Source organism: Acinonyx jubatus, chromosome A2, assembly GCF_027475565.1.
Source record: "Acinonyx jubatus isolate Ajub_Pintada_27869175 chromosome A2, VMU_Ajub_asm_v1.0, whole genome shotgun sequence".
Lineage (NCBI taxonomy): Eukaryota > Metazoa > Chordata > Mammalia > Carnivora > Felidae > Acinonyx > Acinonyx jubatus.
The window spans coordinates 164,635,339-164,650,832 of record NC_069383.1 but is presented as its reverse complement, the minus strand read 5'-3'; the positions used below and the strand labels follow the sequence as shown (position 1 = coordinate 164,650,832).

Here is a 15,494-nt window from a genome sequence, read left to right as displayed (position 1 = left end):
GCTGGAGAAAATATAGGAAGAAGGAAGCAGAGAGCCCACGAGCTGGACACCCCCCAGCGCCCCTGGGCTGACATCTGGGGGTGCTTCCTTCCAGCTCGGTCTTCCCTCCCATGACTCCCCAGCCCCGCCTGACCCACGCTTCTTGGGCCTGGGATGTGATCATTTTATGGAGGCTGATTGATTTTTAGATCCCACGATTATTTTTAATTATCCGTGATTGTTGGAGGGTGGGATCGGGGGGGGGGGGGCTCAGGCTGGGGCTCAGCGCCGCCAGAACCCGCCTCCCGGACTCAGAATCCTCATGGGGAGGGGGATATTCAGTTGTTCGGACCTGCCCCTCTTCCATCTCTGTTTTCCCACCTGGAAGATGGGTGTAATAATATATAACCCGGAATTCTATCTGAACCACGGACCCAGATAGCACTTGGAGTGTTAGCGCTTAGACGGACATCAGCCCAAGGGGGAGCCCTGCCAGGGCACCCTCTCTACCTCGGGCCTGAGGGGCAGGGAGAACGGTGGCTTGACTCCTCTCTGCAGCGGGTGAGGACAGACTGTGTGCTCGGTCAACAGTAGGCAGCTACCAAACGCTGAGTCCTAAGCAGCACGAGGCCCTCACGGGGGTCCCCATGAGCCCCTATCCCACCCAGGACTTGGATCAGCCCATTCTACTGCCTGATCCCCCCCAAGCTGGGGTCCTGGTCGTCCAGGCCCCAAACTCCCTTGTGCCCCCTCCCTCTGCCATGATGGGGGCCAGCACGGTTGTGCCTCCGGCTCAAAGCCAGAGCTGGCAGGAAAACACTCCCCTCCCCACGATGGAAGGGAGAACAGACCGAGAGGGCCCTAGCCCGGGGCCGAGCTCAGTTCGTCTGCAGGCGTGGGGGGTGGTGTTGAAGGCGTGAGGACGGGGCGGCCCGGGGTTTGCACGGAGGGGGCGCTGGCTGCCTGCTTGGGCCTTCCGCCCACTGGCCACTTACAGCCTCCCTGCTGAGATGGGGGCACCTTGGGGGCTCCAGGAGAGGCCTCAGTAGCTTTCCCCCCACAGGTCACCCTGCGGGGCCGCCATACTGGGGAAGGAAGAAAGGGTGGGTTGCTTTGGGGCGGGGCACCTTTCAGGGCGTGGGGGGGGTGACCCCTCCGTTACCTGCATCCGACCCCGCTGGAGGGACCATGGAAGGGAATGTCTCTCTGAGCGTGGGAGGCTCCCCGTTTTTCCCGGTTCCCAAGGGTCCCTGGGCCTCAACTGTCTCCCGGTGGTGAGGAGAAGCAGCACCTTCTCTCCCCCACACCCAAAAGAGAAACACTGGGGTGGGGGGGGCAGTTGGAAGCAGGGGCTTCTTGGGGAGCAGAGAGGACAAGTCCCCCACCTGCCTGCTCTGGAAAAGGACAAGTTCTTTAAAGGTCCCCCCCTCCTCCCCCACCCCCCAGCTGCCGCCCTGCCGGGGATGGAGGGAACCAGAACCTGGAGGCGGGAGGCATCTTCGGCACCCCCGAGGACAGGTGCTCCACTGTGCAGCTAGGGAAACTGAGGCCCAGGTGCCCACACCTGGAAGCAGATCCGGACACTGGGGGTGGACAGGCCCTGACTCGGCCTGAGGACCCCGATTTTCAGCAGGACTCCCCGCAGAGAGATGGGAAGCGGGCAGTGACTCCCTGTACGGTGCTCTCATAGGGGAAGCCCAGCTTGCACAGGAACCTGCCTCGTGGGGTCCGTGCGGGCCAGAGGCCAGAGGGGGGACAAGTGGACCCCAGGCCCCACCCAGCCACATTCCTACGTGTTCCTGGAGACAGATTTGGGGGCGTCAGGCAGGAAAGTAACCTTCCTGACCCTCTGGGGAGAGACACAGAATAAGAGGTGTAGGGGATGAGGCCCCAGGCCCCACCTCCGCGGGGTCTGTCCTCCGAAGCCCGCCCGGCTGTCCCTGCGTCCGCCGGCCCCCCTGTTGCAGAGGGGGGGACGCGGACGGATGCGGAGGCTGGGGACCCCAGGAGCCCGAGTCTGGCCCACTCCGGCCCGCCTGGAGCTCGAGGGGGCCGGAGCGGGCGGAGAGCGAGGCAGCGGGAGGCGGCGGAGAGGGGAGCCGGTGGGCGGGGGTGCTGACGTCAGACCCGGGCCCGGGCGCCGGCGGCCGCTCCCCCGCCACATCCTGGTGGCCGCGCTCGCAGCCGGGCCGGGCGGTGCGCCGCGCAGCCGGGCAGCCTCGCGCGCAGCCACCGGGGAGCGGGCGGGGGCCATGCGGCGGCCTTGAGCGCGCCGGGCCGGCGCCGAGGAGCGCGCGCGGCGGGCGAGCGGCCGAGCATGGAGCTGAGCCTGGAGAGCCTGGGGGGCCTGCACGGCGTGACCCACGCGCAGGCGGGCGAGCTGCTGAGCCCGGGCCACGCGCGCTCGGCGGCGGCGCAGCACCGCGGCCTGGTGGCGCCCGGGCGCCCGGGCCTGGTGGCCGGCATGGCGAGCCTGCTGGACGGCGGCGGCGGCGGCGGGGGAGCCGGGGGTGCGGGCGGCACGGGCGGCGCGAGCGGCGGCGCCGACTTCCGCGGGGAGCTGGCGGGCCCGCTCCACCCGGCCATGGGCATGGCCTGTGAGGCGCCCGGCCTGGGCGGTACCTACACGACGCTCACGCCCCTGCAGCACCTGCCGCCGCTCGCCGCCGTGGCCGACAAGTTCCACCAGCACGCGGCGGCCGCGGCGGTGGCCGGGGCGCACGGCGGCCACCCCCACGCGCACCCGCACCCGGCGGCCGCGCCGCCCCCGCCGCCCCCGCCGCAGCGCCTGGCGGCCAGCGTGAGCGGCAGCTTCACCCTCATGCGCGACGAACGCGCGGCGCTCGCCTCCGTGGGCCACCTCTACGGGCCCTACGGCAAGGAGCTGCCCGCCATGGGGTCGCCGCTGTCGCCTCTGCCCAACGCGCTGCCGCCCGCGCTGCACGGCGCCCCGCAGCCCCCGCCGCCGCCGCCGCCGCCGCCGCCGCTGGCCGCCTACGGCGCGCCGGGCCACCTGGCCGGGGACAAGCTGCTGCCGCCCGCCGCCTTCGAACCGCACGCTGCGCTGCTGGGGCGCGCCGAGGACGCGCTGGCTCGCGGGCTGCCCGGAGGCGGCGGCGGCGGCGGCGGCGGCGGGGGCGGCGGCGCGGGCGGCGGGGGCACCGCGGGGCTGCTGGCGCCGCTGGGCGGGCTGGCGGCCGCCGGGGCGCACGGGTCCCACGCAGGCGGCGGCGGCCCGGGCGCGGGCGGCGGCGGCGGCCCCGGGGCGGGCGCGGCGGCGGAGGAGATCAACACCAAGGAGGTGGCGCAGCGCATCACCGCCGAGCTGAAGCGCTACAGCATCCCGCAGGCCATCTTCGCGCAGCGCATCCTGTGCCGCTCGCAGGGCACGCTCTCCGACCTGCTGCGCAACCCCAAGCCGTGGAGCAAGCTGAAGTCGGGCCGCGAGACCTTCCGCAGGATGTGGAAGTGGCTGCAGGAGCCCGAGTTCCAGCGCATGTCGGCGCTGCGCCTGGCAGGTAGGAGCGCGGCGCACTGCGCGCGACCCCGGGGGCTCCGGCTCGGGACTCCCCTGCGGGAGCGTCGTGTGCGCCCCTGCCGGTTCGTGCAGCCGCCGAAAGGGAGAAGGGGATTGTGCCGCCTGCCACGCGCCCCCCCAGCAGCCCGGGAACGGGGAGGGGTCCCTGGTTCCTTTTACACTGTGGGGAGGATCCCCGAAGCAGCCTGCGGGGTCGCTCATTGTGTGTGTGGTGGGGGGAGGGGGGGGCGGTGTCGAGCCCCGGACGCGCCGCTGCTCTCGGCTGGGGGCGCCACTCCCCGCCTCCCGAAAAGCCCCTGGCTCCGCTTCCAGCTCCGGGCAGAGGGCCGGGACCGTGCACCCGGCTGCCGGCGCGGAGGAGGCCGGGGCCGGGCCCGCGCTCAGCCCTCGGCCCCAGCGCGCGCTTCTTTGTAGCTCGGCCTCGGCGATCGATAGCCCCCTCCCCCTCTCCGGCCGCTGGCAAAGGTCACCCGAGAACGGGCGGGGGAGGGGCGGCCCGGAGGCCTTCACACCCCGGCCGGCCGCCTGCCCTGCGCGGTCGCTTCTGGCCCGGGCGCGCGCACTCCTGCCGGCCTTGCCTCTCCGTCCCGTGTTTCCCTCCTTTCTACCTCTGTCTGTCGGGGCAACCTGGTTTCTATTATTTTTCGCTGGATCTTGTTTTTCCTCCCGGTTCCTCCCTGCTCTTTCTCCTTCTCTCCGCCGCGCTCTCTTTCTGTCTCTCTCGCTCACATGGACTCTCAGTCCCCGGCCCCCCTGGGGACCACGCTCCCTCCTCCCTCCCAGCTGACAGCAGCTGGGTCCACACCTGCCCCCAGCGAGGCGGCCTGGCCGGGGGGGCCCCCCTCTCCTGGGTGTCTGTGGGGTGCAGGAGAGGCCCGGCCACTGTCACGGGGAAGGGCCTGACCTGAGTGTGTGTGTGTGGGGGGGGGTCTTTCCCTGGCCGCCGGCGGGGACAATAGCGGCCTCCGACGACGCGGGATCGATCGCTTCTCTGCACACAGGGGCGAGTGGAGCTGGAGTGGGCTGGCTCTCAGACTAGGCGCCCCTGGAGCAAGGAGGCAGGGCGGGATTTCTGCCTCCAGCCACCCCACAGGGAGGGGGGCCAGGGCGAAGGGGCATAGGCTGCCGCTGGAGGGGGTTCTGGGTTTGCTCCTCCCGGCCCCCTGGCCTGCTGGACAGCCCGGGGAGCCTGCGCTGACACGTGGCCTCAGTTTCCCCCTTCTGTGGAGCCTACTCTAGGCTTCTTAGATTCCCCACTTTGGGGAGTGGGAAATTAAGTCCCCGCATGTGCGGCAGGTGACCCATCGTGCGGGGAGGTCGTCGTGACATCTCAGAACCGGTGTTAGGAGTCCAGACGTAGGGCTTTTGTAAGGGCGAAACCTGTCCTGTCCTGCTCCCCAACGCACATGCAGGGCCACGGGTGTGCTCACAAGGGACACAGGCGCAGACCAGACCGCTGTGTGCGATGCAGGTGACATTGGGTGGCAAAAGGGTGCCCTAAGGTGTTAGATGCTAAGTGGCGCTCGTGGAGACGCGTGGACATGGGCATTTGACATCTGGCCACGCCTGCCACCCTGGGCCTCCTCCCAGCGCATGTATTTCCGGGGACACCCCCGAAGAACACATATCACTGTGCACTCTTCTCCCGCACCTGTGTTACTAAATGGCCCGTCAGGAACTGCGGCTGCGCATTTCAGCCCCCACGCCCCCCCCCTCCAGAGGTGGGCCAGGGCGTCCCAGAGCCACGGACCACAGGCGCGAAGTCCATGCCCCGAGGGGTGGGGCAGGGGGTGTCGCTGCTGCGGGCTGAGGGGCGCCCGGCTCCCCCGCCTGGGTCTTCCCTTCCGGGCGCGCGGAGGACTGCAGGTGGGGAAACAGCCGGCCCCCCTTTGGGAAAGTGAAAGTCGGAATCGAGGCTGTCTCGGAGCGCACGGGGCACAGGAGCGGGTGAGCGCGGGGCCGAGCCTCGGGCAGGGCGCTCGGGTGCCGGGGGATAATGAGTGGGGACCCTGCGGCGCGCCCTCTGCTCCTCCCGCCGCTGCCCACGCGGTGACCCCGCCGACCCGCCGGCTCCACCGCAACTCGGGCGCGCTCCGGGCCGCGTCTACACCACGGGGCTTGGCCTGGGAGTTAGAGGTGGCTCGGCCCGGGCGAGGGGTAATTAGGCGCCGGCCGGCCGAGAGGCCTTTAGTTCCGGTCGCTGCGCAAATGAAAAGCGGTTAAGTGGCGGCAAATCGAGGCGCTTACGGGGAGGCAGCGGGGCGCGTCCCCCTCCCAACCACGCCGCCTGGCACGCGAAGGCCTGGAGCCGCTCCAGGTGCCCCTTAGCCCACCCTCCCAGCTCCCCACCTCCCTCCTTCCCAGATCCGGGGCCCAGGGGACAAGGGGTGGCGTCTTTGTGTCCGGGAAGCACCTAAGGAATCTGGCTGCGTGGCCCTCAGGGGCCACCCCACTGCCCTATGCCGGCCTGCTCTGGGTGCCTCAGTTTACCCATCTGTCAAATGTGTGTGCGCTGGAGGGGCCAGGTTCTGGGTCTAACATTCTGAGATTCTGGGACCCGCTGGTCCCGGCAAGGCCCATCCTGCAGGACCCTAACCCCACGGCTGCCGGGCCGGCCTCGTCTTCCCAGCCCACACCAGGGTCCTGGGAGTACGAGGCTTGGGGGCTGCCTCCTCTTGGAAGCCTCCCAGGCTCTAACTCTAGCAGTAATTGTGGGAGAGGGACTGGGGGTGGGGGGGAGGGGACTCTCGGCTGGGGCGGGGTGGTCGATGAATTCGAATTACCGTCTCTAATTCATCACCGCCGCCGGTCGATAGCTTCGGCCTTCTTCAAATATTGTTTAAATTGCAACTCTGGAGGAAAAGTATTTTTTGTAACTGATCAGAAAACATATATATAAAATAAATATTAGAAAGAGGCGATTGGAAAAGGGTCACCCTCCTCCTTCTTGCCTCACTGGTGAGCCAGGTGCCCAAATCCCTGAGGGCTGTTGGAGGCCAGCTGAGGCAGGAAGGGACCCATTTCTGGAAGCAAGTTGCTGATGGCACGTGGCCGGGGCTGGGGGTCTGGAGGGGACGGTCATGGACAGGAAAAGGCAAATCAGGCCTCCATCCAGGCTAAGACGGGCACTTCGCGCCCCCAGCCTCCTCCCCCACTCTGCCACCACCATCCCAGACTGGGTGCGGGGCGGGTGGAGCTGGGCGGGGTCTGAGCCTGAAGGAACCCAGCCCGAAAGGTCAACGGTCCAACCGAGAGTCCCAGTGGGAGGGAAGGCTGTGCAGCTTCTGGAACGACCCCCCAGGACCCCTACCCCTTCTGTAAAATCCTCACCTTGAACCCCAAGGGGTCCACATCTCTTCCAGACTCCCCCCAAGACATCCCAGCAGGGGACTTGGAGACTTGGGCCTCACCTGGGCTCCCTCACAGACTGGTAGGGTGGGGGCCTGAGGCTCAGTTTCCTCATCTGAGAAATGGACCTAGGAAGTGCTTGTTGAGGCTTTTTCATCAACCACGCCCCACGGAGCCCCTCAGGGTGCATTCACAGACCCTGCACCCTGAGGCCACCTTGCCTGATCACCCCCACACCCACTTCTCATCTTCAGGGGGCCCCACGGCAGCCTGTGATCTGGGGGGTGCAGGAGAGTGGGCAGGGAGTGCGGGAGGCGTCTGGAGGGGACACTGTCGCCCCCCACAGGGATGCAGGGAGAGCGTGTCTGGGATTGTGTATGGCACAGCCCAGTGAGCTCTGCGTCCCCCCCCCAAACCAGGCCCTCCTTCCTCCCCAAGACTCGGCTGGGACAGCCCCAGGACCCCACCCAACTTAAGTGATTCTGCGCCCCCACCGTGCAGACGGGGAGGTAGAGGAGAGGGGCGGGCTGTGGGATGGGGAGGGGGCTGGCTGGGGTGCCTTAAGCCGTCCCCTCTCCTAGGCTCAGCCTCCAGGCGTGAGACATGGAATCACCCGGAATTGACCATTTAAGCTGGATGTGGTTATTGTGGCCACTTTACAGACCAGCAAGGCGAGGCAGAGAGGAAGGAAGGCCACTGCCAAAGCCACACACCGTTCCAGCAGGAGGGGGAACAGACCCGGCTTCCCCAGCAGTAAACGGAGCTGGGGGGGGGGGGCGGGCTGAGCCTGGAGGGGCTGAGATGCCCCGGCTCCCACCTCCTGCAAGTGGGGGGACATTCCGAGCAGGTGGCCTGGAGGGGCAAAGGCTCAGTGGACCGAGGCAGAGGAGGACAGCGGGATGTCCCTCGAGGTCACGGCAAGCTCCATGCGACAAGCAGCGTGGATGGCCCTCGGGCAGGTGGACAGCGGGTGCTGCCTTTCTCCTTCCAGCTCCTCTGAGGGTGACAGGGTCCTGGCCCACATGACCCCCCAGGGAGGGTGTGTGGACACCGGGTCCCAGCCTCTGCCTCTCCTGCCCCGGCGCCCCCCTCGCTGAAGCCGGCCCTCAGGGTAAGCCTGGGCCCAGCAGTGCATTTCCAGCCCTCCCTGAGCCCCAAGCCCAACCTTGCAAGACAGGGACAGTCACCCGCATGTCACAATTGGGCACACAGACGAGTCTGCAGGGTGAGGGCCTGGAGCTGGGCTTTGATTCCTTTTTTCTGAAGTCCCCTTAGCCTGAAATCCCAGATCTGGCCATTCTGGCCCCTCACTTCTCTCCCGTTCCTGGGATTCTTCCCTATCAGCCATCACCACTCTAGTCTGAGCGATACACCGCCAGCCCCGCTCCCTCCTCCTCCCCCTCCTCCCCCTCCTCCTCCTCCTCTTCTCCTCTGGTCTCCAGGCTTGGCTCCCATCCCTGGTGTGCTCTCTCCTTCAAAGCTGGAGGGGGTTTTTACCACCACTTTGGAGTTCATCCAGCCTGTGCATGGCATCCTGCCACGTAGCCTCCCATTACCCCTAAGATGTAGCCGATAGAGGAGGAGGCTCCTGGGGGCAGGTGCCCTGACCTCAGGCTCCTGGAACCTCGTGGACAAAGGACGGGAGGTGGGGAAGCCCAGAGTGGCTGCAAGGAGCCACTGGGCCCGCACAGCTGGCCTGTGTCTTTTTATGTAGCAGCGAGCCCAGCTTAACAGGGGAGCCCAAGCCGGTTTGAATCAAGTTTTTAATTAAATATGGCCCTTGATCAATAAGGAAGACAGCGCTAGTGGGGGAGGGGGAGGCTAGGCCAGGAGCCAGGGGCTGCCTGGGAGACCCACGGGACCCTGGGCTGTTTGGGGCACCTGTGGCCTCAGTTTCCCCTCTGCCAAGTAGGTGTAGGTGTGGGTGGGGTTAGGAGGCCTAACCTCCTGCCGGCGGACTCTTTGCCGTGTGGACGGATGTGGGGAGTTGGGGGACCCCTTAGATCCAACGAGTCAGAGATTCACAGCAGACGGAAGCAGGGGCAGGGAGACACGCCCAGGACTGGCGCAGACTTCAGAAGGGACGTGCTGAGGCGCAAACGTACGTGCGCACGGGGAGGCAGTGGAGACGTCCGCGGGAGCAGGTGTAGACGTGCACATCCACAGTAAGAAACGCGCGCGGACTCTGGCTCAGGAGCCCCATCGGTCTTCGAGCTCAGATCTGGCCTAATGGGGCGGCCCGCAGCAAGGGACCTCTCTCTCCCGAGACACCTGTGCGGGCCACTGGGCGTGACCCACGCGCCCCCAGCGGGGCTTGCTGGAGCGCCTGTCTCTTGCATCTACACAGTCACCAAGTCCGACTCTACTCCCTAGTGCTTGGGGATTGAGAGGGTCGCATCCCTCTACACCGATGGAGGAGGGTGAACGGGGGGCGGGGGGGGGCGGACAGCAAGGGTGGTTGCTTCTCCTAAACCCGGGTGCGCATCCACAAGCGCTCATGCGTTGGAGATGTCAGGGCCTCAATTCCCCCCACCAGGTGGACGCGCCCCTCATTGCCTGGGGAGCCAGCCTCTGCGATGTGCCGCATGGGGCACATCTGTCCTGGCGGGGTGGGGATCTCCTAAACAGGAGGGAGCCAGCAGTGAGCCCCGTCCGCATCCTGGTGGGATGTGGGTGCCCAGGGCCCGACATAAGGAGCCCCGGACCCCTGCACAACACACACCCTAGGGCAGCGCGCTGCCAGTGTGGAGACTGAGGCAGGGGGTGGGGTGGGGGGACTCCCTGGGGCTGGGGCGGGGGCTCCCCGGGACTGGGGCAGGGGGTGGCGCTCAGGGAACGCCGGGGAGGGGGGTGGCGGCGTCTCGGGGCCCAGGACGTGGGCCAGTCGCTTTCCCCTGCGCACATCCCCTTCCCCAAACGGAGACTCGAATCCCCAGGCCGGTGGGAGCACACAAATCGGATAAAGAAACAGGCTCCTGCGCGGTGGGAGCGACCACAAAGCCACTGCTCCGACCCTTGCTCCCTTCTGTGCCCCCCCCCTCTTAAAAATGCTGTATTACCATTTCCAACTGTGGACACCTTAGCCTGGTTCCTAATTTTTACGGAACAAGAAGGCATCGTCCAGCGTCCAGTCCCACCTTCCTGCAAACCTTTCCCCTCCCGGAGAGACCGTGCGTCTGATCCTGCACGGCAAGCACTCCTTCTGTTCATTGTCCTCCTCTTTAAACACCCCCCACTGGGGACACACACACACCCCCGCACACACTGGAAAGCCCGGTTCTGCCTTGCTCCCGCCCCCATGACATCAGGAACATTCCCTATCAGGAACCAGCGGTCAATTTTCTGGCTGCGTCCTATTCCCCTTGGTCATTTCCCTCTTTCTCTGGCCACCTCCTCGCCCAGAGGACAATCAGGCTGTTCCAGACGGTTGGCGGTCTCCCCTCTCCCCTTGCCGGCCCCGCTGGTGAATGCGTGCGGGGGGGTCGGGGGACCATGTTGTGCGGGTTGATCTGTAGATTAGCTTCCTAGTTGCTCCGGGCTTGCCCCCCCTCCGGGCGTGGCGTCCCTGTTCTTTCTTATCAATGGTTCCTTTCCGTCATTTTTTTCAAATCCGTTTCCAACTCTGCCACGGTGACTTCCTAACACTTTTTAAACACCAAAAGCTCTGTGAGGTTGGGTACGGGGTGTGTGCGCCCACACGCTTCGCCCCTGTCTGAGGGTGTCTGAATGGGGGAGGGGTCTCCAGGACTGAAGGTCCAAGGGTGAGCCGCCCCTAGATACCCCAGCTCCCCAACCCCAGGCAGTGGGGCCCCCGCTCCAGATGGAGCCCCCGGTGGGGCAGCCCAGAGGCCCTGTGGAAAGGCTCCTTTCCCTGATGAGTCTTTGAAAGGTTCAGAACTAATTTGAAAACGTGGCCATTGAAATCCCATCTGGGGGAGCCCGTGGGGAGGGAGGGAGGCGAGGCCTCTCCGCAAGGCTGGGCACCGGCCAAGGTGAGTCCAGAGGCCTGGAGGAGAGGTGTGTGGGGACAGACAGGGGAGGGCAGGGGCCTGGCTCAGCACCGACTCCCTGGAGATGACTCTGTGCCCCACCGTGGGAGCCCCTTTCTGGCCCCCTCAGGGGCACGGGGTGCAGATAAGGAGGGTCAGTGTGTGTTCCAGGCCCCCCTCGGCGACTCGCTGTGTGACCTTGGGCAAATCATCCACCATCTCTGGGCTGGGAGGCCGTGGGGGATGCTCAGGGCAGCTCAGCCCAGTGGGGACAAGCCACCAGGGTGGGGGCACCACTGCTCTCCGCAACTGGGGCCCGGGAGGCTGGTGGCTGGGGCGGGACGCATGCGTCGCCAAGGAAACCGGTCATCATCCCAGCCGGAGACCGGCTCCGTGTTGAATTGTCTGCTCCATGAGGCCAGAGCTGAGCACAGGAGGTGGCCAGAAGGGAGGGGACGGCGGGCTCCAGCTCCCGCTCCCACACCCCCCGCCCTGTGCCCAGGTGGACAGGCAGTGGGGGGTGCAGACACACGGTGCAGGGGAGGGAGCCCACGAGAGCGGCTTAGTTGTTGCTGACAGTGTGACTGACACGGAGGGACCAGGACAGTCATTCAGGTGCCAAGCTCTGGCACCACGATCCAAGTGTCGTCTCCCGTCCAACCAGCCGTCCAGGTGCCGCTCTGGCTCATTTCTCTTCTTGGCTTCACTGGACGCGCCCCCCCCCCACTTCCCATCTAAGACCAGCCTGCATACGCAGCTCTGTCCCCACTTGGAGGCGTTCTAGAACCCAGCTGGGCTCACATCTCCCCCCCAGGCCCCCCCCCACCCTTACACCCCTCCACCCCTCACTGCCCAGAGCCGGGCGGCCAGCGCCCTGTTCCGGAACAAAGTCGCCCCGGCTTTCCGGTGATGCATGGGGTTCCACCTCAGGGAGGCTGTCCCCAGCTGCACCCGCCGGGCACACAGTGGGTGCTTGATGAACGCAAGTGGCACGTGGGGAGGAAAGGGTCCAGGGCGCAGCCTTGGCACCCACGTGGACCCCCCTGAGCACAGTGGGACCGCTCCCTCCCACCGACCGAGGACATCAGGATCACGGGTCGCTGCACGAGCTCCATCAACCAGGAAAGCAGTGTCCACGGAGCACCTGTTCCAGGCCCCCTGTCCCCACTGGCTGGGACTGGCAAGGTGTGGGTGGGCAGCCGGGACCGGGCAGGTAGACAGTCCTGAGCCTCTCGATGGTCCCGGGGGTGGGGGTGGGGCTGCATCCCACCTACCTGGACACACACAGTGAGCTTCCCCTGGGTGCCACCAGGCCACGGTATATCGCGCCCCCGCCTTTCGTGACCCTCCCGTGCACAGCGTCCCCTACGCCCCTGTGGCCAGCTGCAAGCAACTGTCATGCCGACGTCTGCTGTGCCCTCGTCTCCCTTGAGGCCCACAGACCCACACCCCCTGGGGCTCACCCCTCCCGCACCCCTCCAGATACCCACACCACCGCCCACATTGCTGCCTGTCGCCCCAACGGCTCTGGCTGGGGTCACAGATGTCCCGGTCATTCACGCTCCTCCCACCCCTGGGGTCTGATGGTGTGTGGACACCCCCCCAACCGTAGCGAAGCGCCAAGAGCCCACACACGGTGCCTCAACCACACATAGCCCTCCGCCCAGCCGGGACTTTGTGGCAGCCCCACAGGGGCCACAGGGCACCCCAACAGGATGTGGGGGGCAGACAGATGCGTGGGCGTAGTCAGTCCCCCCGGAGTCTGGGGATGGCCCAGGACACCCACCGCTGCCCAGCTGCACACTCACGCCCAGTGGTCTCTGGGGGAGGAGGGGGTGGGAGGAAGGGGGGAAGGGAAGGAGGAGGGGGAGGAGGAGGGACGGGAGGGGGAGACAAGAGGAGGGAAGTGAGGAGGGGAAGCAGGGGAAGGGAGGAGGGGAGGGAGAGGAAGGAGAGGGAGGCCATGGGATGGGGGGAGGGGGGAAGGAGGGGGGAGGGAGAGTAAGAGGGAGCAGGGAGAGTGTGTCTATCAGGAGATGGGGGGCGGCGAACAGGTGGGATCCCAGATCCTTCCCATGTAGACTCTCTCCCATCCACTGAGGGGTGACTGACTCCGGGGCCCCGGCTGCCCCTCCCTGTCTTGGGGTGGGTGCTCTGGGGGTCCCACTGCCCCCACTGGCCCACCACCCGCCCAGGAGGGTCACAAGGGGCGTCAGTCCCTGGATGAAGACACCCGGCCAGCCGCCTCCCGTGGACCTACTCTGTGCTGGGCGACAGAGGGGACTCCAGGTCAGGCTTGGCCCCCAAGGTCAGGACTAGGGGCCCTGGGGAGCATGCCAGGCTCTGCTGGGGGTGGAGAGAGGGGCTTCCTGGCAGAAGGGCCACTGCTGCTGGTCCCTGACGTATGTGTAGGAGTGCTCCGGCCGGGCAGCCCAACTCTCTCTCCCTTGCCTCAGTTTCTCCATCCCTGCCTTCCCCCGGAAGATTTCAGGAGAGGTGCAGAGGGCAGACCTGACATGGCGGGGGGGGGGGGGAGACTTCATGGCCACGTAATAAGTGGAGCCCAGAGGGGCTCCTCCCAGGGACCCCCCAGATGGGAGCTGGGAACCTCATCTCGGCGTCTCAGCCCCGCCATGATATTCAAGACTTTTCAGCTACGTCTTTTCCCATGGCTGGGCAAGGCAGGAAGAAGAAACTGAGGCACAGAGGGCTGACACCGTGCGATACTGCAGGGGTGGCAGGGTTTGAGGGCCCTCTTGGCCCAGGGAGGGGTCCCAGCAGCGGGAGGATGTGATCTGCTGACCCCAGCACTTCCTGGGGAGGCAGGAGGCAGGCAGAAACGAGGTGCTAAGAGGGGTTCCAGGGGGTCTGAAATGAGGGTCCCCCCCAGTTCACCCTCCTTTGCTCCCACCTAGACATGGACTGGTGGGGCCTCCCCCCTCCTACCTGGAGCCCTGCCCGGGGCTGGGGCTGGCCCGCTGAGGACAGGGCCCTTCTCGGTTCACCTGCTGGGACCCACGAGGGTCTCAGACTTGGGAGCGGGCTCTCAGTCCCCTCTCCTCGACCGCCTCTGGTCTTTTCCCAGGGCCACCAGGACCTCCCAGGAGCCAGCCCCAGACCCTCCTGGTGCCTGGGCTCCAGAAAACACCAGACGTTCTAAGATCAGAGCATCTCAGAATCAGTGTTCTTAATATCAGTTTCTCAGTTCCTAGAGGCATGGAGGGCTGACCCGAACCCACATTTTGAGGGGGCCCCTGTGTAGAGTGGGGGAATCATCATCGTAATGCTGTGAAAAACACAACGGAAAGAAAGGGCTGGGCAGTGGAGGACATGGGAAGAGAGAGGTGACAGGGTGGGGAGGGGAGGGGCTGAGTGAGGTGGGAGGGGAGAGGAGACGCCCTGAAAACTGTTGGAAGGGGGCCGGGGCCCAACTCTGCAAAGGAGGAGCCTGGGACACTGCCAGGGGACTGACTTGCCCAGGGTCCCAGAGCACGTCTGCTGGCCCAGCCCCCAACGGTCCCCCCAGCCAGACCAGCAGGCTCTTCCTCCGGCTGCCACAGCAACCAGGGTTGGTGGCCAGGGTCTGTGTCTGGGGCCACTGCCTGTCCCCCCACTACAGGCGGGGAGCCCCTGGCGAGGGGACTCGGGGCTGGGTCCTCCCGCGCCGGCTACCTACGAGGTGGCGGCCCCTGTGATGGGGCTCAGCGGTGTAGACGAGGAAATGGGAGGAGGCGAGGGCGCAGGTGAAGCCAACAGGAGGTGAGAGGGAGGGATGGCCATGAAAAGAGAGGGGACGTGGGGGCCACCGCAGTGGAGCTCGTGATGGTGGGGCAGCGCCTAGAGCAGGCGAGAGGACATGTCGGTGTGGTGATGGGAGGCACAGGTGATGAAGGTGATGCCCTGGAAGAGGTGCTGGGGGGGGGGGGAGGTGACGAAGGTGGAAGCCACAGCTGTCCCCAGTGGAGATCATCGCGGAAGAGGTGGCCGTAGCAGTGGCATCACCACAGGAGGCTGGCGCTCCTGGGACGTCCGGGCTCCTCCTCGAGGCTCCCCGTCCCCAGCCCTCCTCCGGGTCAGCCCTTCTCTCCAAGCCTGGGCTTTCGCTTCCCGAAAGGGGCTCATGCCCGCAGCCTGGCCTCCTCTCGGGGAGCCCGGGCCGCACAAGGACCGCAGTGGCCTTTGGGGCTGGTGGGGTGATCCCGGACACCAGACAGGATGCCGAGGAGGGGAAGGTGGCGGCGGGGAGGGGTGCGCTGATGGGGGGGGCGCGTCTGGGCTGCCTCCCCGCCCCCCACCGCTGGCGCTCACACCTCCGAGCTTCCAGGCTGGGCTGGGGGGCCGCGGGGGATGGAAACCAGGACAAAAGCTGCTCCTGGTAAACAGCTCTGACTGGAGCCCAGATCGATTGGGGCTGTGAGGAGCTGTAATTAGATTGAACACTGGGAAGGGGGGAGAGGGGAGCCTCTTTTTGCTGTGATCGACAAAACGGGAAGTTTTTTCATGACTCTGCTTGGCCTGGCCCCTCCCCCAGCCCCTGCCTCTGGGGCCCCCACTAGGCACTTGATTGGAGCGAGGGGGAGCGGGTGGGAGAGAAGCAGACTGCCTTCCCTCCCTCCCATTGGGGGGGGCGGGGCGTCCGC

At 66.3% G+C, this 15,494-nt stretch overlaps 1 protein-coding gene across 1 annotated transcript in view; it reads left to right on the top strand.

The window, feature by feature from the left end:
• Window positions 1-2,296: 2,296 nt before the first annotated feature.
• Window positions 2,297-15,494, top strand: part of ONECUT3 (one cut homeobox 3) — a 21,033-nt gene continuing 7,835 nt past the window's right edge. Inside the window, exon 1 of the mRNA XM_053217775.1 lies at window positions 2,297-3,497. Coding sequence (XP_053073750.1) covers window positions 2,297-3,497 — 1,201 coding nt within the window. The remainder of the gene's footprint in view (window positions 3,498-15,494) is intronic.